The sequence below is a fragment of the Neoarius graeffei genome, chromosome 2 (genome assembly GCF_027579695.1).
Source record: "Neoarius graeffei isolate fNeoGra1 chromosome 2, fNeoGra1.pri, whole genome shotgun sequence".
NCBI classification, from domain to species: domain Eukaryota; kingdom Metazoa; phylum Chordata; class Actinopteri; order Siluriformes; family Ariidae; genus Neoarius; species Neoarius graeffei.
The window spans coordinates 42829727-42854961 of record NC_083570.1 but is presented as its reverse complement, the minus strand read 5'-3'; the positions used below and the strand labels follow the sequence as shown (position 1 = coordinate 42854961).

General features: G+C 41.8%; 1 protein-coding gene across 2 annotated transcripts in view; it reads right to left on the bottom strand.

The window, feature by feature from the left end:
* The window catches only part of cep83 (centrosomal protein 83), a 56699-nt gene extending 32621 nt beyond the window's left edge, over positions 1-24078 (bottom strand). For both annotated transcript variants that reach the window (XM_060914270.1, XM_060914271.1), the window contains exons 1-10: positions 24010-24078; positions 23205-23412; positions 22938-23088; positions 9069-9161; positions 5966-6097; positions 5590-5841; positions 4143-4274; positions 3896-4010; positions 3598-3742; positions 3316-3465 (exon numbers count right to left, since the gene is read on the bottom strand). In XM_060914270.1, the coding sequence (XP_060770253.1) occupies positions 3316-3465; positions 3598-3742; positions 3896-4010; positions 4143-4274; positions 5590-5841; positions 5966-6097; positions 9069-9161; positions 22938-23088; positions 23205-23407 (1373 nt within the window). In that variant the 5' untranslated portion in view covers positions 23408-23412; positions 24010-24078. The remainder of the gene's footprint in view (positions 1-3315; positions 3466-3597; positions 3743-3895; positions 4011-4142; positions 4275-5589; positions 5842-5965; positions 6098-9068; positions 9162-22937; positions 23089-23204; positions 23413-24009) is intronic.
* Between the last annotated feature and the right edge of the window lie 1157 nt (positions 24079-25235).

Genomic DNA, 25235 nt, shown 5'->3' with positions numbered 1-25235 from the left:
GGCCCGCCTGCAGCCCAGACCTGTCTCCCATTTAAAACATTTGGCACATTATGAAGTGCAAAATACGACAAAGGAGACCCCGAACTGTCGAGCAACTGAAACTGTATATCAGGCAAGAATGGGACAACATTTCTCTTTCAAAACTACAGCAATTGGTCTCCTCAGTTCCCAAATGTTTACAGTGTGTTGTTAAAAGTAGAGGTGATGCAACACATTGGTGAACATGCCCCTGTCCCAACTTTGAAACGTATTGCTGACATTAAATTCAAAATGAGCATACATTTCCTCAAAAAACAATAAAATTTCTCAGTTTCAACATTTGATATGTTGTCTTTGTACTATTTTCAATGAAATATAGGGTTTGCATGATCTGAAAATTAATCACATTGTTTTTATTTACAGTTTCCACAGCGTCCCAAGTTTTTTGCCAGATTCTGTACACTGCAGTGTTTCAGTCCACATTATACCAGCTGTCAGCTCTGTAACATACTAAGAAGGTGAAATGCTTTCTTCCCCCAGGCCTTAAAGATTTGGTTTTCTCAAGCTAATAATGCTAGCATGTTACATTCTTAAAAGCCTATTTCTTTTTAATCCTGATTCCTAAAAGATGTTAGTTTTTCAGAGGACGATGTGTGGGCTTGATTAAGTTTAAATTTTTATTACAACTAACATAATCCGTATTTTATGATGAACAGCCTACTTTGTTATGCAGTCTATTGAACGTGTTGTTCAATATGCAGACATATTGAATCAAGAACCTCATACTGAGCAATATGAGCCACCCTACCATTACACCCTAATAAAACTTATTATAGCTGACTATATTTGCAGACTTCAACAGAAAAGTTCAGTGGAGTGCCATGCACAGACTGGTGCCAATTGAACACTAACAAACTCCCTTGAACTGAAATATAAGGAAAATACAAACCCCATTTCCAGAAAATCCGGGATATTTTCCAAAATGCAATAAAAATAAAAATCTGTGATTTGTCAATTAACATGAATGAATATTTAACTGACAAAAAGACAAAGAAAAGATTTTCAATAGTTTTACTGATCAACTTAATTGTATTTTGGAAATATAAATGAAGTTAGAATGTGATGCCTGTAACACACAAAAAAAGTTGGGACAGAGGCAAAATAAAACTGAAAAGTTTCTAGGATTTTCAAGTAACACCATTTTGGAAGATTCCACAATAAGCAGGTTAATTGGTAACAGGTAAGGGTATCATGATTGGGTATAAAAGGAGCATGCACCAAAGGCTCAAGCTTTGCAAGCAAGGATGGGTCATGGCTCACTCCTTTGTGCCAAAATTCATGAGAGAATTGTTAGTCGATTCAAAAAAGAACATTTCTCAAACCAAGACTGCAGAGAATTTAGGTCTCAAAAATCTACAGTACATAATACAGGTAGTCGTCGACTTACGACCGATCGACTTTACGACCGTCTGGTTATGACTGGCAAGTGTTTCCCAGCTGAGCTAGCTGAGCGTACGACAGTTTCCGCCCCAGCTCCCGGCAGCGCCTCTCGCCGTGTACAACAGTTTCCGCCCCAACTCCAGGCACATGCGTAGTCTCTCTCGCGCTCCCTCGCACACTCCATCATACAGTTTCCGCCCCAGCTCCTGGTTTATGAAATGAGCAAATGCTCCCACCAGCCCGAGCGCTGCAACAGCTGATGATGTAGACGACCCACAGCCAAGCACCAGTGATGCCAGTGGTCACTAAATTTTGTACTTTGCTATGTTTTATATTTGTATTTTGGTATGTTTCAAACTAAAATGTTTTCTATTTTTCACACCTGTATTTCGTATTTTTTGTTTTGCACATATTAAACGAATTGTACTGTACACAGTGTAGTATGCAGTGTTTGACTTAAACCAAATAATGAGTCAAGGTAATGAAATAAGAAAATGTTGATAAAATAAGACTTTAAGATGATTACAATATCATTACACATCACAATATACTTACGTTCATTTAACATAGGCCGACTTACGACCAGATCGGTTTACGACCGGTCAGTCGTAACCAAACGACTACCTGTATTGTGAAAAGATTCAGGAAATTCAGAGACATCTCAGTGCATAAAAGGGCAAGGTCAGAAACCACTGTTGAATGTGCATGACCTTCGAGCCCTCAGGCAGCACTGCCTGAGAAACTGTCATGCTAAAGTGACACATCACCACATCAGCTCAGGAGTACTTCAGAAAACACAGTCCACTGCTGCATCCAGAAATGTAATCTGAAACTGTATTATGCAAGGAGGAAACCATTCATTAATTCTATGCAAAAATGCTGCCGCTTTCTCTGGGCCTGAGCTCCTCTCAGATGGACAGAACGACAGTGGAAACGTGTGCTGTGGTCGGATGAATCCACATTTCAGCTTGTTTTTGGGAAAACCTGACACTGGAGTTCTCAGTGCCAAAAGGTGAACACGACCATCCAGTTTGTTATCAGAGAAAGGTGTAAAAGCCAGCATCTGTGATGGTATGGGGCATCAGTGCTCACAGCATGTGTGTGAAGGTACCATTGACACAGAGGTGTATATTGGGATTTTAGAGAGAGATATGTTGCCATCAAGGTGATGTCTCTTCCCAGGAAGTCCATGCTTATTTCAGCAGGACAATGCCAGGCCTCATTCTGCATGGGCTACAATAGCGTGGCTTCATAGACTCTGAGCGCATGTGCTTGACTGGCCTGCTGCCAGTCTAGATCTGAGAATATATGATGAAGAGGAGAATCAGACAACAGTGACCACAGACAGCTGAAGTCTTGTATCAAGCAAGAATGGACAAAAATTCCACTTGCAAAACTGCAACAATTAGTATCCTCAGATCCCATATGATTAAAAATGTTATTAAAAGGAAAGGCGATGTAACACAATGGTAATAATGCCTCTGTCCCAACTTTTTTTTTTTTTGAGTGTTTTGCAGGGATCAAATTTTAAACTTTGTTTATATTTACAAAATACAATTAAGTTGGTCAGTAAAACTATTGAATATATTTTCTTTGTACTTTTGTCAGTTAAATAAAGGTTCATGTAAATGAACAAAAATCACAGATCTTTGTTTTTATTTTGCATTTCGGAAAACATCCCAACTTTTCTGGAAATGGGGTTTGTAAATAGGAATATGTTGCGATTGGAAGTGAGCCATAATGCAGCCAGAATGGAAGTGGGGTGAAAAAGACTGAAATCCCATAAATCAGTTTCACAACAAGACCGGGAGAGAATCTTTTTTGGACAGCCTCAGGGCTGAAATACAAAGCTGCTTCCTGAAACTATAGAAACGAGCATAACTGAAATGTGAATACTTGATATTCTGCAGCTCTTTACGTGCAGTCTCCTCCCCAAGCCAAGCAGCACGGAGACGTTCTTCAGATTCTTCGTTCTTGGAGGTTCTTGTTGCTTCCTGTAGAGTCCTCAGCTGCTCCAGCTCAGAGAGACGATTCTCCAGTTCCAACCTGATGTACGCACGCATGCGCGCACAAAAAAATAAAACCACAGCAAAATATCAGCAAACTTTTTGAAATAAAAACAATAAATGGAAATTCTGAATGGAAACAAGAGCTTCAGGACGTGAAAGGAAAACACACTTCTCTTCCTGAAGTACAGCAATTTTTTGCATCTCTTCTTTTCTAGCTGCCTGTATCCTATGCACCATTTCCTGCTCTTTTTCCGACAACAACTCTTTGTTTCTCTCAACCGCTGCCGTCAAAACTTCAAGATCAGATTGCAGACCTGAAACGGAGAAGATGAAATCGTTTCTTCCGAGGGAAAATACATTTTTTCATTATTTTCTTCTCTATTCTATTCTTTATTAAAAGTCTAGAAATAATGGAAGAATCTGAGGCACAACATGAAATGGGAAGGGTAACAAATGTAGAAACCTACCCTCTACTTGGGTTTGCAGTTTGTCTCGCTCCCTTTCCACTTCTCCTCTGGCTTTCACAAACTCCATCTTCCCATTAGCCAGTTCCAACATATGGGCGTGTTTAATTTCTTCAACCTGTTTCATGTGTGTTACAAAGTAAATATATAAAAACAGAATGGCAAACATGCTTATGCCAAGCATAAAATATGTGAAAAAGTATAAAAACTACAGAGAATGTAGATCTTTGAGCATGCAGGGTGAACTGACCTGACTTTTGAGGGCATTTATTTCCCTCTCAGCCTTGTGCAGTTTGCCAGTGAGCACAGCATTCTGCTCACGGCTCAAATGCAGCTCCTTCTCCACTCGATCTAACTGCATGCACACAGACTGCTTCTCCGACTGCATCAGTAACAAAGTGATTATGTTGATTATATTTACATACTATGCAAAGCACAACCCTGACCCAGCTTATTTGTATTTAGTTACAACCACAAAACTCCACAAAAGTTCAACTGCACAAATGCAAATGAACGATCAGGGTAAAGTCTGACTGGCAGGAGTAGAAGTTATTTTAACTCCCTTCTACCAATAAAAATAAACAAAATCTTCCATTAGGTGAGGCATTTGTTTACAGCTTACGGCTCTTCGCAAACAGTCCGGCCCATCCTCAATTTATGTCACCATTTCTTCTGTCATAATTCAATGATGACTTTATTATCTTAAATGTACGAGTTTGTGTTGGCCCACTTTCTTTGCTTGTGATATTCTTTAATTAATGCCAATTAATTAAAATGTCTGGTTTTCACAAAATGTTCTCGATGGTACTCAAGAAACCAAGCACGGACTTAAGCACACCATGAAATTTAACCTCTGCATTTAACCCATCTGAAGCAGCGAACACACACACACACACACACACACACACATACCCTCTTGAAACTCTACTTGAAAACAAAACCCCAAAAAATAAAAAAAAAAAAGGAACAAAATATGGGAAAAAAAAAAGATCTTTTTTCCAATAATTATTATAGCATTTTTTAACAAATTGCTACCATAAATTCTCTGGTTTGTTAAGAGTCTCAAATCAATCAAAGTCCTTCCCACGCCACGTGGCGCATAGGGCAGCACCAATCCCCGTTTCCACAGCCCTCGGTCTCTCGCCTATTACATAGCTAGGGTTACAGTGGAGGGCTGGTCCTCTAGTAACCGCGAGAGTTTGACTCTCCACTCGCATCTGTATTGCAGCGTGCCTTGCCAGATGGCAGTAGGCGCCATTTTTATGATGGTCTTTGGTATGACCTGACCGTGAGTAGAACTCGCGATCTTCCGATCGAGAGTCGGACATGCTAACCACTAGGCCACTCGCCGGTTCATTTACATTCTAAGTGGAAATTATTTTGTCGGACGTTTTGTATAAAAGTGTTTATTTATTGAATTTGCCAAAAATAAAAATGCTCCGTTTTGCAAAATCCAGTGAATGTGTATAGAATAAAACAGTTATTCCACTCAATCTCATCGTGCACGGCTTATATTTGACTCAGCGGCTATCAGCTCACGTATGACTCGATTTTGTGGAATAACTTAAATATTTATTTTTGCAAATGTTTATGAAGGGTGCCAATAATAATGTCAAACAATATGGAAACAGATAGAACGGTACAGCCCTATGCATAACCACACACAAGCAATCCTAGAAGTCCAGAAGTCCTCTTACCTCCAGGGTCTTGAGTGCAGCCTGGGACTCGGCCAGCTGGCGGAGCTGGATGCGTTGCGTGTTTTCTGCCTGCGCTCCTGTGCTGTCCCTCTCCGCACGGAGCTCAGCTACCTCGGCCTCAAGGTTGCAGAGCCGCTGATGCAGTTGCACCTTTTCCCTCAACAGCGCTTCCACACGCTTCCTGTCACTTGCACAGTCTCCACTCTGCAGCTGCGCACTCAGCTTCTCCTTATCCTTCTCCAAAATAGCCAGCTGAACATAATGTGAAATAACAGAATTAAATGAAATCCAATTAAATCTAAGGTATCTTTATACCTTTAAATTGCAGTGCTAGGCTCAGTGCCTGCAAGCATGGATTTTCTAACAGAAGACATACATCAGCACTGTAACGTATTCGCTGCTCCTCCAAAATGCGTTCGTGTTCCTCTCGCTGGTGATCAAACTCTGATTTGAGAAAGGTGAAGTCGTAGCGCATCTTATTGTATTCGGATCTGTATTTCTCAGCTTCCTGGTACGCACGGAGAAAAATGCAGACAAATAATTTCAGATTTTAAAACAGTACCGCATATTGACCAGGTGTGCTTTTATACTCCAGATGAAGTCTTTTGTGATCTCACTGACTTTGTCCTGTGGGGCAAACAGCTGCCACAATACTGACTACCATTACACCATTTACACTCAAGTATGCATCATCTGCTTATATGATTTTAGGAGATTCACAGCTGCTTTATCTTTGACCATGCTAAAAATCTTATTTAAACTCAGTTGACCGTAAACTCTCGTTTCTTCCAAAAAAAAAAAAATCAATAAATAAAATTTAAAAAAAAAAAAAAAAAAAACACATACAGTACATACAGTGGTGCTTGAAAGTTTGTGAACCCTTTAGAATTTTCTATATTTCTGCATAAATATGGCCTAAAACATCATCAGATTTTCACACAAGTCCTAAAAGTAGATAAAGAGAACCCAGTTAAACAAATGAGACAAAAATATTATACTTGGTCATTTATTTATTGAGGAAAATGATCCAGTATTACATATCTGTGAGTGGCAAAAGTATGTGAACCTTTGCTTTCAGTATCTGGTGTGACCCCCTTGTGCAGCAATAACTGCAACTAAACGTTTGCGGTAACTGTTGATCAGTCCTGCACACCGGCTTGGAGGAATTTTAGCCCGTTCCTCCGTACAGAACAGCTTCAACTCTGGGATGTTGGTGGGTTTCCTCACATGAACTGCTCGCTTCAGGTCCTTCCACAACATTTCAATTGGATTAAGGTCAGGACTTTGACTTGGCCATTCCAAAACATTAACTTTATTCTTCTTTAACCATTCTTTGGTAGAACGACTTGTGTGCTTAGGGTCGTTATCTTGCTGCATGACCCACCTTCTCTTGAGATTCAGTTCATGGACAGATGTCCTGACATTTTCCTTTAGAATTCGCTGGTATAATTCAGAATTAATTGTTTCATCAATGATGGCAAGCCGTCCTGGCCCAGATGCAGCAAAACAGGCCCAAACCATGATACTACCACCACCATGTTTCACAGATGGGATAAGGTTCTTATGCTGGAATGCAGTGTTTTCCTTTTGCCAAACATAACGCTTCTCATTTAAAACGGAAAGTTCTATTTTGGTCTCATCCGTCCACAAAACATTTTTCCAATAGCCTTCTGGCTTGTCCACATGATCTTTAGCAAACTGCAGATGAGCAGCAATGTTCTTTTTGGAGAGCAGTGGCTTTCTCTTTGCAACCCTGCCATGCACACCATTGTTGTTCAGTGTTCTCCTGATGGTGGACTCATGAACATTAACATTAGCCAATGTGAGAGAGGTCTTCAGTTGCTTAGAAGTTACCCTGGGGTCCCTTGTGACCTCACCGACTATTACACGCCTTGCTCTTGGGAGTAATCTTTGGCCAAGTTTACATTAGACCGTATCTGTCTCGTTTTCTTTGCGGATGCACTGTCCGTTTACATTAAAACGCCTGGAAACACCGGGAAACGGGAATCCGCCAGGGTCCACGTATTCAATCCAGATCGTCTCAGCTCCGGTGCTGGGTAAACATTGAGAATATGCGGATACGCTGTGCTGAGCTCTAGCTGGCGTCGTCATTGGACAACGTCACTGTGACATCCATCTTCCTGATTTGCTGGCGTTGGTCATGTGACGCGACTGCTGAAAAACGGCGCGAACTTCCGCCTTGTATCACCTTTCATTAAAGAGTATAAAAGTATGAAAATACTGCAAATACTGATGCAAATACTGCCCATTGTGTAGTTATGATTGTCTTTAGGCTTGCCATCCTTCCACTTGCAAGTGGTAAGTGATATGCACTGGGATCACACACACAGCGGCTCAGTCCCGAATCACTGCTTGTGCACTACACTCGCACGCTCTGTGAGCTGCGCAGGGCCGGAGTGCGCACCCTCCAGAGGGCACTCGCTGTTCAGGGCGGAGTGATTTGGAGCGCAGGATGCCTGCGGAGCCGAGCGTATCCGTGTATTGGTATTGCTGTGTGCACGCAAATCGTGTATTGGTGTTGCTGTGTGCACACTAATCGTTTTAAAAACGTTAATCTGATGATCCGCTGATACGGTCTAATGTAAACCCCACCTTTGTTGGTCGACCGCTCCTGGGGAGGGTAACAATGGTCTTGAATTTCCTCCATTTGTACACAATCTGTCTGACTGTGGATTGGTGGAGTCCAAACTCTTTAGAGATGGTTTTGTAACCTTTTCCAGCCTGATGAGCCTCAACAACGCTTTTTCTGAGGTCCTCAGAAATCTCCTTTGTTCGTGCCATGATACACTTCCACAAACATGTGTTGTGAAGCTCAGACTTTGATAGATCCCTGTTCTTTAAATAAAACAAGGTGCCCGCTCACACCTGATTGTCATCCTATTGATTGAAAACACCTGACTAATTTCACCTTCAAATTAACTGCTAATCCTAGAGGTTCACATACTTTTGCCACTCACAGATATGTAATATTGGATTATTTTCCTCAATAAATAAATGACCAAGTATAATAGTTTTGTCTCATTTGTTTAACTGCGTTGTTTTTATCTACTTTTAGGACTTGTGTGAAAATCTGTTGTTTTAGGTCATATTTATGCAGAAATATAGAAGATTCTAAAGGGTTCACAAACACTACTGTAAGTTTGACTTGATTTCTAACCATTAGGGATGGTATAAAACAATTGGTTACCTCCTCGTGTGCATCCCACAATGTACAACACAGTAAAAACAATGCTGAAGTACATCTGGCTACTCTCTTTCTTCTTCTCACCTCGTACGAATCATACATTCTAAGGTGATATCTACTTAGGAGCTACAGGTCACCAGTTCTTTTCCTTTCTAGCTCTGCGAGTGTGCTTTCTTCAGGTGTTTCAGAAGGGAGTTAGACAGTGAAAGGAGCTTGAGCAATGCAGAGCTTTCCTACCAGGACTCCAGCAAGGAGAAGGAGAAGGGTAACTTACCTCCTCTAGCTTTCTAAAGCGCTCCATGATAGGAACTTCCATCTCCTGCTGCACCTGGGCTTTTAATAACTCCAACCGCTGAGGGGTCATCACCTACCACACAAAAAAGGTGTCCAAACAATTAAATTACTCTTACAAAACATGGTATCCAAAGAACAAAAGCACAAAATAAATTAAATATATTTAAGGTTGATTAACATCATGGTCTTAACAAATCTTTCTAGTTTTGATAAAGTTACACACACACACACACACACACACCAGTTATAGGAATTTCAGTGGTGAACCGTTACTATTAGAGCTGGGACTTGAACTCAGCCAAAACTTAGCTAGACACACCAAAAAAGCAACAGGGCAAAAGATTTTGCAAGGGATTAGTGGAAGGCTGCCAGCTCGCTCCATTGTGTATAGTAGTGCATCTCAAAAAATTAGAATATTGTGAAAAAGTTCAATATTTTCCATCAGTTATTTAAGAAAGTGAAAATGTTATATATTATAGATTCATTACACAAACTAAAATGTTTCAAGCATTTTTCAATTTTAATCAGTATGGCATACAGTACAAAAAAACCATCTCAAAATATTAGAATATTTCATTTCGAGTTTGAGTAAAACAGTATGAACACAGTGTATCTCTCGGTCTAGTTCAGTACACACAACCACAATCATGGGGAAGACTGCTGACTTGACTGTTGTCCAGAAGATGATCACTGATGCCCTCCACAAGGAGGGTAAGCCACAAAAGGTCATTGCTGAAAAGGGTGGCTGGAAAAGGTGCACAAGCAATAGGGATGGCCGCAGTCTTGAGAGGATTGTCAAGAAAAGTTGATTCAAGAACTTGGGAGAGCTTCACAAGGAGTGGACTGAGGCTGGTGTCTGTGTATCAAGACCCATCGCGAACAGACATCTTCAAGAAAGAGGATACAATTTTCACATTCCTAATATCAAGCTACTCCTGAGCCAGAGACAATGTCAGAAGTGTCTTATCTGGGCTAAGGAGAGAAAGAAATGGACTGTTGCTCAGTGGTCCAAAGTCCTCTTTTCAGATGAAAGTACATTTTGCATTTAATTTGGAAATTACGGTTCTAGAGTCTGGAGGAAGAATGGAGAGGCACAGAATCCAAGGTGTTTGAAGCCCAGTGTGAAGTTTCCACAGTCTGTGATGATTTGGGGTGCCATGTCATCTGCTGGTGTTGGTCCACTGTATTTCATCAAGTCCAAAGTCAACACAGCCATCTACCAGGAGATTTTAGAGCACTTCATGCTTGCATCTGCTGACGAGCTTTTTGGGGATGCTGATTTCCTTTTCCAGCAGGACTTAGCACCTACCCACAGTGCCAAAACTACTACCAAATGGTTTGCTGACCATGATATTACTGTGTTTGATTGGCCAGCCAACTTGCCTGACCTGAACCCCATAGAGAATCTATGGGGTATTGTCAAGAGGAAGATACGCTGAAGGCCACTATCAAAGCAACCTGGGCTTCAATAACACCTCAGCAGTGCCACAGACTGATCACCTCCATGCCGCACCGCATTGATACAGTAATTCATGGTAAAGGAGCCCCAACCAAGTACTGAGTGTATAAATGAATATACTTTTCAGAAGTTGGACATTTCTGTATTGTAAATCCTTTTTTTGATTGATTTTAGGAAATATTCTAATAATTTGAGATACTGGATTTCTGATTTTCATGAGCTATAAGCCATAATCATCAAAATTAAAACAAAAAAAGGCTTTAAATATTTCACTTTCCATGTAATGAAGATAGAATATATGAAAGTTTACCTTTTTGAATTAAATTATGAAAAAAAATGAACTTTTTCATGGTATTCTAATTTTTTGAGATGCATTAGTAGTTGTTGATTTTAAAAGTAACTAAGTAAATGACATGGAGAAATGAATACTTAATTCTGAGTGAGAAATACTGTTGTGAGTGTGCGTGAAAGAAGAGTTTGGAGACAGAAATCTTAGTAATCTCACTGGCTTGACCGCTTTATTAGCGGTTACGCTTGCATTGGCCTTCGAGAAGGCCAAGGCCGATAAATTTTTGGTCCCTTCCACTATAAATCAAAATCTGATTGGTTAATTCATCGGTCACTTCCTACATAAACATACACTGCTGTGACCTTCTGTCCCGACAATGAAATCCTAACCAATGAGTGAGCCAGCTCTAAACTCTTCTCAGCCTAGACACAACAAACAAAAATAGTTACCCTATGGGTACATGTGGCTACTGCTTATAAATAACATTGTTTTCTGATCCCATACAGTAAATATAGCATATATACACACACACGTTATCAATTATACTCGTCTCATCTCTTGCAAGCATCACCAAGCTATGAGCAGCATCAGGGCTTGTGTTTTGGTTACCAATTTTATTTACTGTGTTTTGTTCAAAATACAGTGCTGTGAACTATATTTTCAAAACAGTAAGAAAGCACTTGTTCATGAATCATCTGAGAAGCATTATTTAGTACTAATAAGCACATTTTGTTTCACAAGTGTAGTGTAAAGACTAAAATAAATAAAATTAAAGCAAATGGCAGAAGTTTGATATCGGCTTTTCAATATATCTGCCAAAAAGCTTAAAAATGAGTTAAACACCCCAACCACATTTAGTAGGCGGAAGATTTTTTTTTTTGAAGGAAGCATTATTGCACTTTATAGGGTGTCCAAAAATAAACTTTTTTCTTTAATAATCTGTCATACTGTATGTATGATACAATAACAGTAGACACACTGTTTGAGCTGCTTTTGGTATTCTCAAATTTCAATGTACACCACAGGCACGTACAGTATGTCAAAACCGCCCCGCAACATTATTCTTCCCCCAGCATACGGTATAACATGGGGGTACATAGCTATCGCTCTATCCGTCTGTCTATTAACATTTTAGTTTCAGGAGCAGACCTCAAAAATTATTAGGAATTTTTTTCTACAAAACCTTACAGTTATGTTAAGGTGACTAGAGGAGATGTGCCTTTTGACATTTTGGGATTTCTGTGATTTTTGTTTTTTCCGTATTTCCATGGCAACCAATTCAACTTGGCAAAATTTGGAGTGGGGTTTCATGTGGGGGCCGGGGAGGATATGTCATTTCCTGATGACTCTTGTTTTTATTTTTCAATTTTACACCAAGCATGGTATACAATTTTACTTACAGTGGTGCTTGAAAGTTTGTGAACCCTTTTGAATTTTCTATATTTCTGCATAAATATGACCTAAAACATGATCAGATTTTCACACAAGTCCTAAAAGTAGATAACGAGAACCCAGTTAAACAAATGAGACAAAGATATTATACTTGGTCATTTATTTATTGAGGAAAATGATCCAATATTACATATCTGTGAGTGGCAAAAGTATGTGAACCTCTAGGATTAGCAGTTAATTTGAAGGTGAAATTAGAGTCAGGTGTTTTCAATCAATGGGATGACAATCAGGTGTGAGTGATAATAAACTGGACTGGTCCAAAAACGTGGACACGGCCTACAAAAAGGGCCAGAGCCGTCTCTATTTTCTGAGACGGCTGAGGTCCTTCAACATCTGCCGAACGATGCTGCGGATGTTCTAGGAGTCTGTGGTGGCCAGTGCCATCCTGTACGCTGTCATCTGCTGGGGCAGCGGCTTGAGGGTGAAGGACACTAACAGACTCAATAAGATCATCAGGAAGGCCGGCCATGTTGTAGGCAAGGAACTGGACTCTCTGACAGTGGTGTTGGAGAAGAGGACACTGTCCAAAATAAAGACAGACAATCTTAGGTGGTGTTTACATTAGACCGTATCCGTATCGTTGTCGTTGCGGATGCACTGTCCGTGCACATTAAAACGCCGGGAAACGACTCCACAGGCGGAACAGTTTGAATCCGCCAGGGCCCACATATTCAACCCAGTTCGTATCTGATCCGGTGCTGTGTAAACATTGAGGAACGAGGATACGCAGTGCTGAGCTCTAGCTGACATCGTCATTGGACAACGTCACTGTGACATCCACCTTCCTGATTCGCTGGCGTTGGTCATGCCACGTTGGTCATGTGACGCGACTGCTGAAAAACCTTCTCCTCTTTTCCCAATGACACGGCGTCCCTGATTTCCATAAAGAACTTCAAATTTTGATTCTTATGCTCTCTCACTCTCTCTCTCTCGCTTGCTTTCTCTTTCTCTCTCTCTCTCACTCGCTCACTCACTCACTCAATCTCTCACACACTTTATGTGCTTGCAAGTGGTGAGTGACTTGCGCATGGCCGATATGCACTGGGATCATGTGACATGCTGTCTAATTAGTCATGTGATTAGCGTATCCGTGTATTGGCGTTGCTGTGTGCATGGGGAACAGTTTTGTTGCGGGCACAGAAATTGTGTGCGTGTATGCGAATCGTTTTAAAAACGTTAATCTGATGATCCGCTGATTCAAAATAATGTAAACAGGGCCTTAGACTGTCCTTCCCACCCTCTACATGAGGAGCTGTTCAGCCACAGGAGCACATTCAGTAAACGGTTGATTCTTCCACGCTGCACAACAGAGAGACACAGGAAATCATTCTTACCGGTTGCAGTCAAGCTGTGCAATGCCACTGTATAACTGTGGTACACTGTCTTACCATGTATACTGTATCCTTAACTCAGGTGCAATATATGTACAGTATATAGGAATCATGTATATAGAATCACTTCATTTTGCTTTTATTTGAAGGGTTTTTTTTGCACCTCATCTAAACTTATTTTATTTAATTTTTATACTTTTTTCCGACAATTTTATCTTCTATCTTGAGACATGTTTACTACTTCTCTGATTCAGGAGCTTTGTAGCAAATTTGAATCTCCCTCCAGGGATTAACAAAGTAATTCTGATTCTGAGTGGGCATCCTGTTTTATTTAAAGAACAGGGATCTATCAAAGTCTGATCTTCACAACATGTGCTTCTGGAAGTGTATCATGGCACAAACAAAGGAGATTTCTGAGGACCTCAGAAAAAGCGTTGTTGATGCTCATCAGGCTGGAAAAGGTTACAAAACCATCTCTAAAGAGTTTGGACTCCACCAATCCACAGTCAGTCAGACTGTGTACAAATGGAGGATATTCAAGACCATTGTTACCCTCCCCAGGAGTGGTCGACCAACAAAGATAACTCCAAGAGCAAGGTGTGTAATAGTTGGCGAGGTCACAAAGGACCCCAGGGTAACTTCTAAGCAACTGAAGGCCTCTCTCACACTGGCTAATGTTCATGAGTTCACCATCAGCAGAACACTGAACAACAATGGTGTGCATGGCAGGGTTGCAAGGAGAAAGCCACTGCTCTCCAAAAAGAACATTGCTGCTCATCTGCAGTTTGTTAAAGATCATGTGGACAAGCCAGAAGGCTATTGGAAAAATGTTTTGTGGATGGATGAGACCAAAATAGAACTTTTTGGTTTAAATGAGAAGCGTCATGTTTGGAGAAAGGAAAAACACTGCATTCCAGCATAAGAACCTTATCCCATCTGTGAAACATGGTGGTGGTAGTATCATGGTTTGGGCCTGTTTTGCTGCATCTGGATCAGGACGGCTTGCCATCATTGATGGAACAAGGACATTGTCTCACTGCATGACCCACCTTCTCTTGAGATTCAGTTCATGGACAGATGTCCTGACATTTTCCTTTAGAATTCACTGGTATAATTCAGAATTCACTAAGCACACAAGTCGTTCTACCAAAGAATGGTTAAAGAAGAATAAAGTTAATGTTTTGGAATGGCCAAGTCAAAGTCCTGACCTTAATCCAATTGAAATTTTGTGGAAGGACCTGAAGTGAGCAGTTCATGTGAGGAAACCCACCAACATCCCAGAGTTGAAGCTGTTCTGTACGGAGGAATGGGTTGCAGTTATTGCTGCACAAGGGGGTCACACCAGATACTGAAAGCAAAGGTTCACATACTTTTGCCACTCACATATGTAATATTGGATAATTTTCCTCAATAAATAAATGACCAAGTATAATATTTTTGTCTCATTTGTTTAACTGGGTTCTCTTTATCTACTTTTAGGACTTGTGTGAAAATCTGATGATGTTTTAGGCCATATTTATGCAGAAATATAGTACACCAAATTTGGGGGGTGGGGGGGGGGGGGGTGTGGGGGGTGTGAAGCCGGCATGTAAACAATGAACACATGCTTGTGACCAATTTTAAATAAATAAATTAATTAATTAAATCGCCAACATAACCAAATAAGAGCCAAACTTTTGACCTATCAGTGCGCCTTACTTGGCCTGGTGTGGTGATGTAATAATCTCTGCGGGAACCGAACAATAGCGCGGTGTAAAGCTGAGGATGATTTTTGAGCAGTCTTCTTCAAGCACTGGAGAGGACTTAAGGGCTGAAACAGCCACGGGGGGGAGGCACACTCACAGCCCCTCCCGTCCCCAAGCACAGTGTCAGTAATACAGGGGTTGGTCAATCGGGGGTGTGGCAAGTCCCCGTGGCTAATGAAAACCGCAGGGTCATTCCGTGTTCGGTTCCTAAATCCACAGGAAACTCTGCTTCCTTCACTGCTCTTTGTTCTAAGATCCTTCTCAACTCTGTTTAACTGTAAATCAAATTGTGTGTTGAAGTAAAAAAATGTCCTGACATTTTTCTTTAGAATTCGCTGGTATAATTCAGAATTCACTAAGCACACAAGTCGTTCTACCAAAGAATGGTTAAAGAAGAATAAAGTTAATGTTTTGGAATGGCCAAGTCAAAGTCCTGACCTTAATCCAATTGAAGTATAAAAATAAGGGTTTTTTTTTTTTTTAATTGCATTTTTTACACAAGATGCATTTGGACCAATATTGCATTTGGACCAATAACTAGACACACCTCTCTGCTAACCAATCAGTGCGAAGTTTCCCAAAAACATCATAGCACAAAGATCATCATTAAATGGTAGCGCAAGCAGCACAATGAACACTCTCCCTTCTAGTTAAGATGCTCTTACTGGGGCGTCGTGGTTCAGATGGATAAGGCGCCATACCATAAATCCGGGGACCTGGGTTCGATTCCGACCCGAGGTCATTTCCCAATCCCTCCCCGTCTCTCTCCTGCTTTTTTCCTGTCTCTACACTGTCCTATCCAATAAAGGAGGAAAAAGCCCCCCCAAAAAAAAAAATCTTTAAAAAAAAAAAAAATAAAAGATGCTCTTACTGTTAAAGAGGCTTTTGGGAAACCCACCACAGTGTTCACACAACACCACAGAGACACACAAGCAGTTAATTTGTGGAGGACTATACAACACTTCCCCATAAACCCCCTGGTTGTTTTGCAACCTAAATAGGCAAATATTTGTTAATACAGAAGCATAAAGCATAAATGTGTAAACCCTGGATTATGGATAACTGTTCTTGGGGTGGGTTTCCCCAAAAGCCTCTTCAAGCTAAGATCATTAGTCAGGGAGCAAATGCAACCTACTTTACAAAATTTGCCAAGTCTGGTTTCTCAGTATTAACCCTTTATTTACATCCCAAACAAATTATTTGTACTTGTTGTAATGTCAGCAATCACCATTTTCACTAAAAAAAGGAAATGCTAAATATATATATCTCCGCATCACTTAAGTCCATTATAACATCTGTATTTTTTTTAATTACCCGTTTACTAACTTTATGTGAATAGAAATCATATATTTACATGATATCAAGTTTAAAATGAGACATTTAAGTACGTAGAGAACATAAAGCCAGAACATTTTTACACTATTGCTACAGAACTTGAGAATATTTATAGCTTATCTACATTCCAGAACTCAGCTCACAATCTCTCATCTCATCTCATTATCACTAGCTGCTTTATCCTGTTCTACAAGGTCGCAGGCAAGCTGGAGCCTATCCCAGCTGACTATGGGCGAAAGGCGGGGTACACCCTGGACAAGTCGCCAGGTCATCACAGGGCTGACACATAGACACAGACAACCATTCACACTCACATTCACACCTACGCTCAATTTAGAGTCACCAGTTAACCTAACCTGCATGTCTTTGGACTGTGGGGGAAACCGGAGCACCCGGAGGAAACCCACGCGGACACGGGGAGAACATGCAAACTCCACACAGAAAGGCCCTCGCCGGCCACGGGGCTCGAACCCGGACCTTCTTGCCGTGAGGCGACAGCGCTAACCACTACACCACCGTGCTGCCCTCACAAGCTCTCATTTCAGAAATTTCTGTGATACATTTATTACTAAGCTGCTAGCGGTTTCTGTTTTTTTTATGTCCAAACTACATCAAGAAGTAACACTTTGCCTAAGGATTCAAACACAAAACGCGAAGATAAACGCAGTTATTGGGAACACACATTATGACCAGAAATAAACCAGAATGAGCATTTTCTAAGAGCATGCATATTAAGCTACCTTCAAATGTGTCCACGTGTTTATGATGCAATGAACTCTTCATCATTTGATATTCCATATTAATGAATAAGTTAAAAAAAAAAGATGTTTCTAATCTGAAATATTATATTTGACATATGCAGCTTTCGAATTTTGTCTTATAAAATCTTTTATTCAAATAAGGAATCACTTAGGGGCGGCACGGTGGTGTAGTGGTTAGCGTCGTCGCCTCACGGCAAGAAGGTCCGGGTACGAGCCCGTGGCCGGCGAGGGCCTTTCTGTGCGGAGTTTGCATGTTCTCCCCGTGTCCGCGTGGGTTTCCTCCGGGTGCTCCGGTTTCCCCCACAGTCCAAAGACATGCAGGTTAGGTTAACTGGTGACTCTAACACTACATTCAGACTGCAACCTGAAACGACCCATATCCGATTTGTTGTGAAATCCGATTTTTTTGTTAGGCCGTTCACATTACCAATTATATGAGACTTGTATGCGATCTCCAATGGCCCTTTTCCACTACCCTTTTTCAGCTCACTTCAGCTCGCTTCAGCCCAACACGGCTCGCGTTTCGACTACGTCAGAGCAGCACGACTCAGCTCGCTTCAGCCCTGCTTAGCACCCAAAACTCACACGGTTTTGGAGTGGGGCTGAAGCGAGCCAAACCGAGCTGAGTGAGGCTGGGGGCGTGAGCAGACACTCCCCTGTGCACTGATTGGTGAGGAGGAGTGTCCTCACATGCCCACACACGCCCCGCGAGCACGCTGGGATCTGTAAACACCGTAAACCCGGAAGAAGAAGAATTACGAGAATTTCTGAAGCCTTATGCGCCTCGCCTCATCTATACGCTCTTGCCAGTATCTGTTGGCGTTGTCGGTGACAACAAGCCACAGCACCAAGACCAGCAACACTAACGACTCCATGTCCTCCATGTTTATTGTTTACTATCCGGGTCGTGAGACTACCGCTTAAAAGATCACTGATGTCACTGTTTGCGCTGCTTAACGACATCACGTGACGTCCACCCACTTTCGCTAACTCCACCCAATGTGTCCACCCACTTCCAGTCAGCACGGTTCAGCGTGGTTGTAGTCGAAATGCAACTCCAATAGCCCCGCTCAGCTCGACTCAGCCCAACTCAGCATGGCACGGCTCAGCTCGACTCAGCCGCGTTTGTAGTGGAAAAGCGGCACAATATGAACGGAAAACGACCCAAAAGTGTCCCACATGCGCAAATTGACACGTAATAAGCACATCTACGTAATACGTAAACAAAAAAAAGCGCACTCTTCATGTTTAATGATTTCTTTTTTGTTTGTTTAATTATCTGGTTAAAGTGTGAGGTCTCGTGTGTGTTTTTGTTTCTGAACTGAAATGAAAACGTGTAGCCTGGTAACGAGGGTTGACTCCTAAATGTCTCTCTAATTTCTATATAAGTGCACTACATGTTACTAGGAAGTAATGGATTTTTAAACTCTATATAGTGCACTCGAGCTTCAGTAGGCAGTCATTTGGGATACGGCCGCTGTATTACCAAACTCTTAATTCAGGCTTAATAATTTGCACATATTTATTTCATCATATTAATAAATTTTCTACATTTTTATAAATATTTATTTAGATTGTTCATAGCCGGCTGAATTCTGCAACTTCTCTCAGCGCTGGCTCAAGGTGCATAAACACCAGTGCAGTTTGCTATGGAGACGAGGCGAGACCTGGCAATGTGGTTTTTGTGGCGGCGGCGGAACTCACACAATAATCTGATTAATGTGGGCAGCAGACTAATGAGATCGAAGGTGTCAAATTACTGGAAATTTCCAGAACAAAGTTATAAATCAGTTATAGAAACTGTTTTATTTAATCAGGCTAACAGATCAACATCCAGGTCCCTACCAAATCCACCATTAGCTTGATCAATTCTATAAAAGTCTATTTAAATTCTGAAAACTGTATAAATGTTGTTGTTTTCCACCAAAGAGGCGGGATTAGCCAACGCAGAATAGTGACGTTTGTCTCTTGTTGACGACATGTAGGTCGCATGAATGCGACCTGTCCAGTCAGACTGCAGTCGCATGTGAAAATATCGGATATGCATCGGATTTAGGACCACATATCCAAGTGGCCTGGGTCGCATGTGAAAAAATCGGATCTGTGTCATTCAGATTGTCAATAACAAATCGGATACAGGTCGCATATGGGCAAAAACAATCGGATATGGGTTGTTTCAGGGTGCAGTCTGAACGTAGTCTAAATTGACCGTAGGTGTGAGTGTGAATGGTTGTCTGTGTCTATGTGTCAGCCCTGTGATGACCTGGCGACTTGTCCAGGGTGTACCCCGCCTTTCGCCCGTAGTCAGCTGGGATAGGCTCCAGCTTGCCTGCGACCCTGTAGAACAGGATAAAGCGGCTACAGATAATGAGAGGAGTTATATTCTTAATTATGGCAGACATCTGAGACAAGCATGCAAACATACAGATAGACAAAGACACACAAAGAAGCGACAAACTTGCTGAAATATCTTTGCAACAGAGTTATGGGACCCCAACAGAAAATCAGTCACCCTGTTAAACACTTTTTTTCATCAATCTTGAAACAAACATACTTTCAGATAGAGAATCTATAGAGCAGGGGTCTTCAATCCTATCCACAAAGGGCCAGTGTGGCTGCAGGCTTTCATTCCAACCAAGCAGGAGCTACACCTGATTTCACTTGTTTAATCATTTCATCCTCGTCTCCAATCAACAATCAAGTGAGCCTCCAATTTGGCTGTAATGAAAGCCTGCAGCTACACCGGCCCTTTGCGGATAGGATTGAAGACCCCTGCTATAGAGTAACAAACTCCTAAAAGCAAAAAGTTGTCAGTTGAATAGACTGAGCAGCACACCACACCACCTCTGAGGTTCGAACTGATCTCACTCAGTAGTTTAGGTCATTTTAGGGTTAAATGGGTATCTAATGTATGAACCATGCTTTTAACCTGAGTAAAAAGGTTGTGTGCCACAAATAACACCTATTATGGAGATAATAACTGCATATTAATAATGTAATACTTTTATACCAATTTCCTATATGTGGTTTCAGGGCTCTTTTTATGCGCAAAGTTCTGCTGCATAATTAACTCTGAAACAGTAGCCTACAAACATTACAACAAGTCCAGATTTATGAATTTATATCTGAACTTGTATATTATTAACAAAAACAAGACTTGGCAAATTTTGCAAAGTAGTCTCCAAATATACAGTGGGGCAAAAAAGTATTTAGTCAGCCACCAATTGTGCAAGTTCTCCCACTTAAAAAGATGAGCGAGGCCTGTAATTTTCATCATAGGTACACTTCAACTATGAGAGACAGAATGGGGGGAAAGAATCCAGGAAATCACACTGTAGGATTTTTAATGAATTAATTGGTAAATTCCTCTGTAAAATAAGTATTTGGTCACCTACAAACAAGCAAGATTTCTGGCTCTCACAGACCTGTAAATTCTTCTTTAAGATGCCCCTCTGTCCTTCACTCGTTACCTGTATTAATGGCACCTGTTTGAACTTGTTATCAGTATAAAAGACACCTGTCCACAACCTCAAACAGTCACACTGCAAACTCCACTATGGCCAAGACCAAAGAGCTGTCAAAGGACACCAGAAACAAAACTGTAGACCTGCACCAGGCTGGGAAGACTGAATCTGCAATAGGTAAGCAGCTTGGTGTGAAGAAATCAACTGTGGGAGCAATCATTAGAAAATGGAAGACATACAAGACCACTGATAATCTCCCTCGATCTGGGGCTCCACGCAAGATCTCACCCTGTGGGGTCAAAATGATCACAAGAACGGTGAGCAAAAATCCCAGAACCACACGGGGGAACTAGTGAATGACCTGCAGAGAGCTGGGACAAAAGTAACAAAGGCTACCATCAGTAACACACGCCGCCGCCAGGGACTCAAATCCTGCAGTGCCAGACGTGTCCCCCTGCTTAAGCCAGTACATGTCCAGGCCCGTCTGAAGTTTGCTAGAGAGCATTTGGATGATCCAGAAGAGGACTGGGAGAATGTCATATGGTCAGATGAAACCAAAATAGAACTTTTTGGTAAAAACTCAACTTGTCGTGTTTGGAGGAGAAAGAATGCCGAGTTGCATCCAAAGAACACCATACCTACCGTGAAGCATGGGGGTGGAAACATCATGCTTTGGGGCTGTTTTTCTGCAAAGGGACCAGGACGACTGATCCGTGTAAAGGAAAGAATGAATGGGGCCATGTATCGTGAGATTTTGAGTGAAAACCTCCTTCCATCAGCAAGGGCATTGAAGATGAAACGTGGCTGGGTCTTTCAGCATGACAATGATCCCAAACACACCGCCCGGGCAATGAAGGAGTGGCTTCGTAAGAAGCATTTCAAGGTCCTGGAATGGCCTAGCCAGTCTCCAGATCTCAACCCCATAGAAAATCTTTGGAGGGAGTTGAAAGTCCGTGTTGCCCAACGACAGCCCCAAAACATCACTGCTCTAGAGGAGATCTGCATGGAGGAATGGGCCAAAATACCAGCAACAGTGTGTGAAAACCTTGTGAAGACTTACAGAAAACGTTTGACCTCTGTCATTGCCAGCAAAGGGTATATAACAAAGTATTGAGATGAACTTTTGTTATTGACCAAATACTTATTTTCCACCATAATTTGCAAATAAATTCTTTAAAAATCAGACAATGTGATTTTCTGGATTTTTTTTTCTTATTCTGTCTCTCATAGTTGAGGTATACCTATGATGAAAATTACAGGCCTCTCTCATCTTTTTAAGTGGGAGAACTTGCACAATTGGTGACTGACTAAATACTTTTTTGCCCCACTGTAAACAAATACCGCCTGACTACATCTTAACTAGGAGAGAGAGAGAGAGAGAGAGAGAGAGTGTTCATTGTGATGCTCGCTCTACCATTTAATGATGATCTTTGTGCTACGATGCTTTTGGGAAACCCACCCCTGGTTAGACTGTTCCATTAACAATAACTTGTATGGTATCTTCACTTTTACAAAGCAAAGATTTAAAAGAAAGAAAGCACAACTTTATTCATCACACACTTGTGAAATTTCCTCTCTGCATTTAACCCATCTGAAGCAGTGAACACACACATGCACACATACAAGTGAGCAATGAGCACACACACATACATACCCAGAGCAGTGGGCAGCCATGCTAACAGCGCCCGGGGAGCAGTTGGGAGTTCGGTGCCTCGCTCAAGGGCACCTCAGCCCAAGGCCGTCCCATATAAACCTAACCGCACTGTGGGGGAAACTGGAGCACCCGGAGGAAACCCACGCAGACACGGGAAGAACATGCAAACTCCGCACAGAAAGGCCCTTACCGGATGCTGGGTTCGAACCCAGAACCTTCTTGCTGTGAGGCGACCGTGCTAACCACTACACCACCGTGCCACCCAAAAGTCACCAAACTAAACGTCTAGGTTTCCGTTAACGTCAAAGAGATGTGAACGAAACACAAAGCCCCTCCGATTTTAAATGTTATTTACGTACCTGTAATCTGAGCTCCTCGAGCTCTCGGGTTTTATCCAACAGCTCTCCCCTCAGCTCTGCCAGCAAGAGCTGCAGTTTCTCCTGACCAGCCTGCTTCTCACTCATCATCCTTTTCAGCTCGCCCTGGGCCCGTGTATACTCACCCTGCAATCTACACACACACACAAATCAAAGTGCTTCAAACTGCTACAATTAAACAAACCAAAACAGATCAGTTTGTCTATTTCAGTTATTTTTTTATTGCAAAAATAACAAGCATCATCAGACCTTGTGTGCTCAGCTTTAAGTGTCTGGTAGTTGGTTTTGTGGTTCTCGCAGCGCATCCGTTCATCAATAAGCATCTTCTGGAGCTCTGTGTCCAAGCAGTGAAGTTCCACTGAATCTGGGTTTACTTCCTGGGCTTTACCACTTCCACTCGTCTCCAAGTTTGGGAACATGGCTGAAAAATGACTCGGTACACCGCCATCCATCGTTTCTTCAAACCAAAAAGAAAGACAAAGAGAATCAGTAGTGGATCTTCAGCGCATCCATATGTGCAGTCAGCCTACACACTCTTTCAGGAGTAAACCTGCCAGGTTTCAGTGCAGTGCTTTGTTTGGGCTGAGGGTTTTGTTCAGCTCTACACTGCAAAGCAGCTAATCAGGGAGGTTACAGGGCTTTAACAGTCTCACATGATTGCCACTCGCAGCTTGTACAGTTCAGTCTCAAGTGATTTCTCTTCATTTTCTGTTGTGGATACAGAGCGTGTGATTACTCAAGTGTACACACACACACACACACAGGAGAGGAAAGCAGCGTGTTGTCTTGGCAACTGAAGCATCAGCTGACTCAGTAAAGCTCACACAGCCCGTCCAGTTCCTTTAGGTTTAGTCTCAATATTACTGTTGACACATATCTCAGCTGTGTTGTGTAAAAAGTTCACACTGACACAACTCTGTTGAACAAACCAGCTGCATTTTGTCTCTGAAGAGGATTAACATGACCACAACAGCAGAAAGTCAGCAAAACTATCCGGACTGACCTGAAGTCGTCCTGCACTACAACACAAATTCAGTAAACATACATTAATTACCTCATACTCCACCCGATCCCTTGCTGTATCCGCTACAGAGCGCAACACGTCACTTCCGGTGTTGTACCAAATTCTGACTTCCTGCTAAATTTCACGCCGTCGGGAAGGCGGCGCTCGGAATGACGTCATTCTCGACCTCCATATACTGTATATTCTTTTTTTTTTTTAATTATTAAACAAAGGAAAATGTACAAACTCTCAGGGAGGATATGGATTAAAATTACAGATTAAGGGGATACATGTAAGAGAAAAAAACAAACAAACAAACAAACAAACAAAAAAAAAAAACATATAAGCTACATGTAAATTACATTTTTAAATCAGGCAATTAAATGAACACATAACGGAGCAGAGACACAAAAGGAAAAGGATTCATAAATTACAATCACAAATAACGAGCAATGTCTATACTTGTTTTTCTTGCAATTTTGTTCTCCCCGTGTCCGCGTGGGTTTCCTCCGGGTGCTCCGGTTTCCCCCACAGTCCAAAGACATGCAGGTTAGGTTAACTCAAATCAATAATCAAAGTCCTTCTCACGCCCAGTACCTGGTATTCCTAGGCAGTCTCCCACTCAAGTACTAACCAGGCTCAACACTGATAAGGCGCATCGGGCGGCGCCGATCTCCGTTTCCGTAGCCCTCGGCCTCTCGCCTATTACATAGCTAGGGTTGGGGGCTAGTCCTCTGGTAACCACGAGCGTTTGACTCCCCACTCACATCTGTATTGCAGTGTGCCTTGCCAGATGGTAGTAGGTACCATTTTTATGATGGTCTTCGGTATGACCCGACTGTGAATAGAACTCACGATCTCCCGATCGAGAGGCGGACACGCTACCACTAGGCCACTAGCCGGTTGGTTAGGTTAACTGGTGACTCTAAATTGACCGTAGGTGTGAATGTGAGTGTGAATGGTTGTCTATGTGTCAGCCCTGTGATGACCTGGCGACTTGTCCAGGGTGTACCCCGCCTTTCGCCCGTAGTCAGCTGGGATAGGCTCCAGCTTGCCTGCAACCCTGTAGAACAGGATAAAGCGGCTAGAGATAATGAGATGAGATGTCCTAAACAGAAGAGGGCAAGTTATCCATGCAGAAAATAATCTGATATAATTCAAAGGATGGAACATCATTAATTTTAAGTGATCCATACTGTATATTCGAGCTACAACAGAACATGCACACGTTCTGTCAGTCTAGCTCATACCTTATGGAAATCCCTTTACAATTGGAT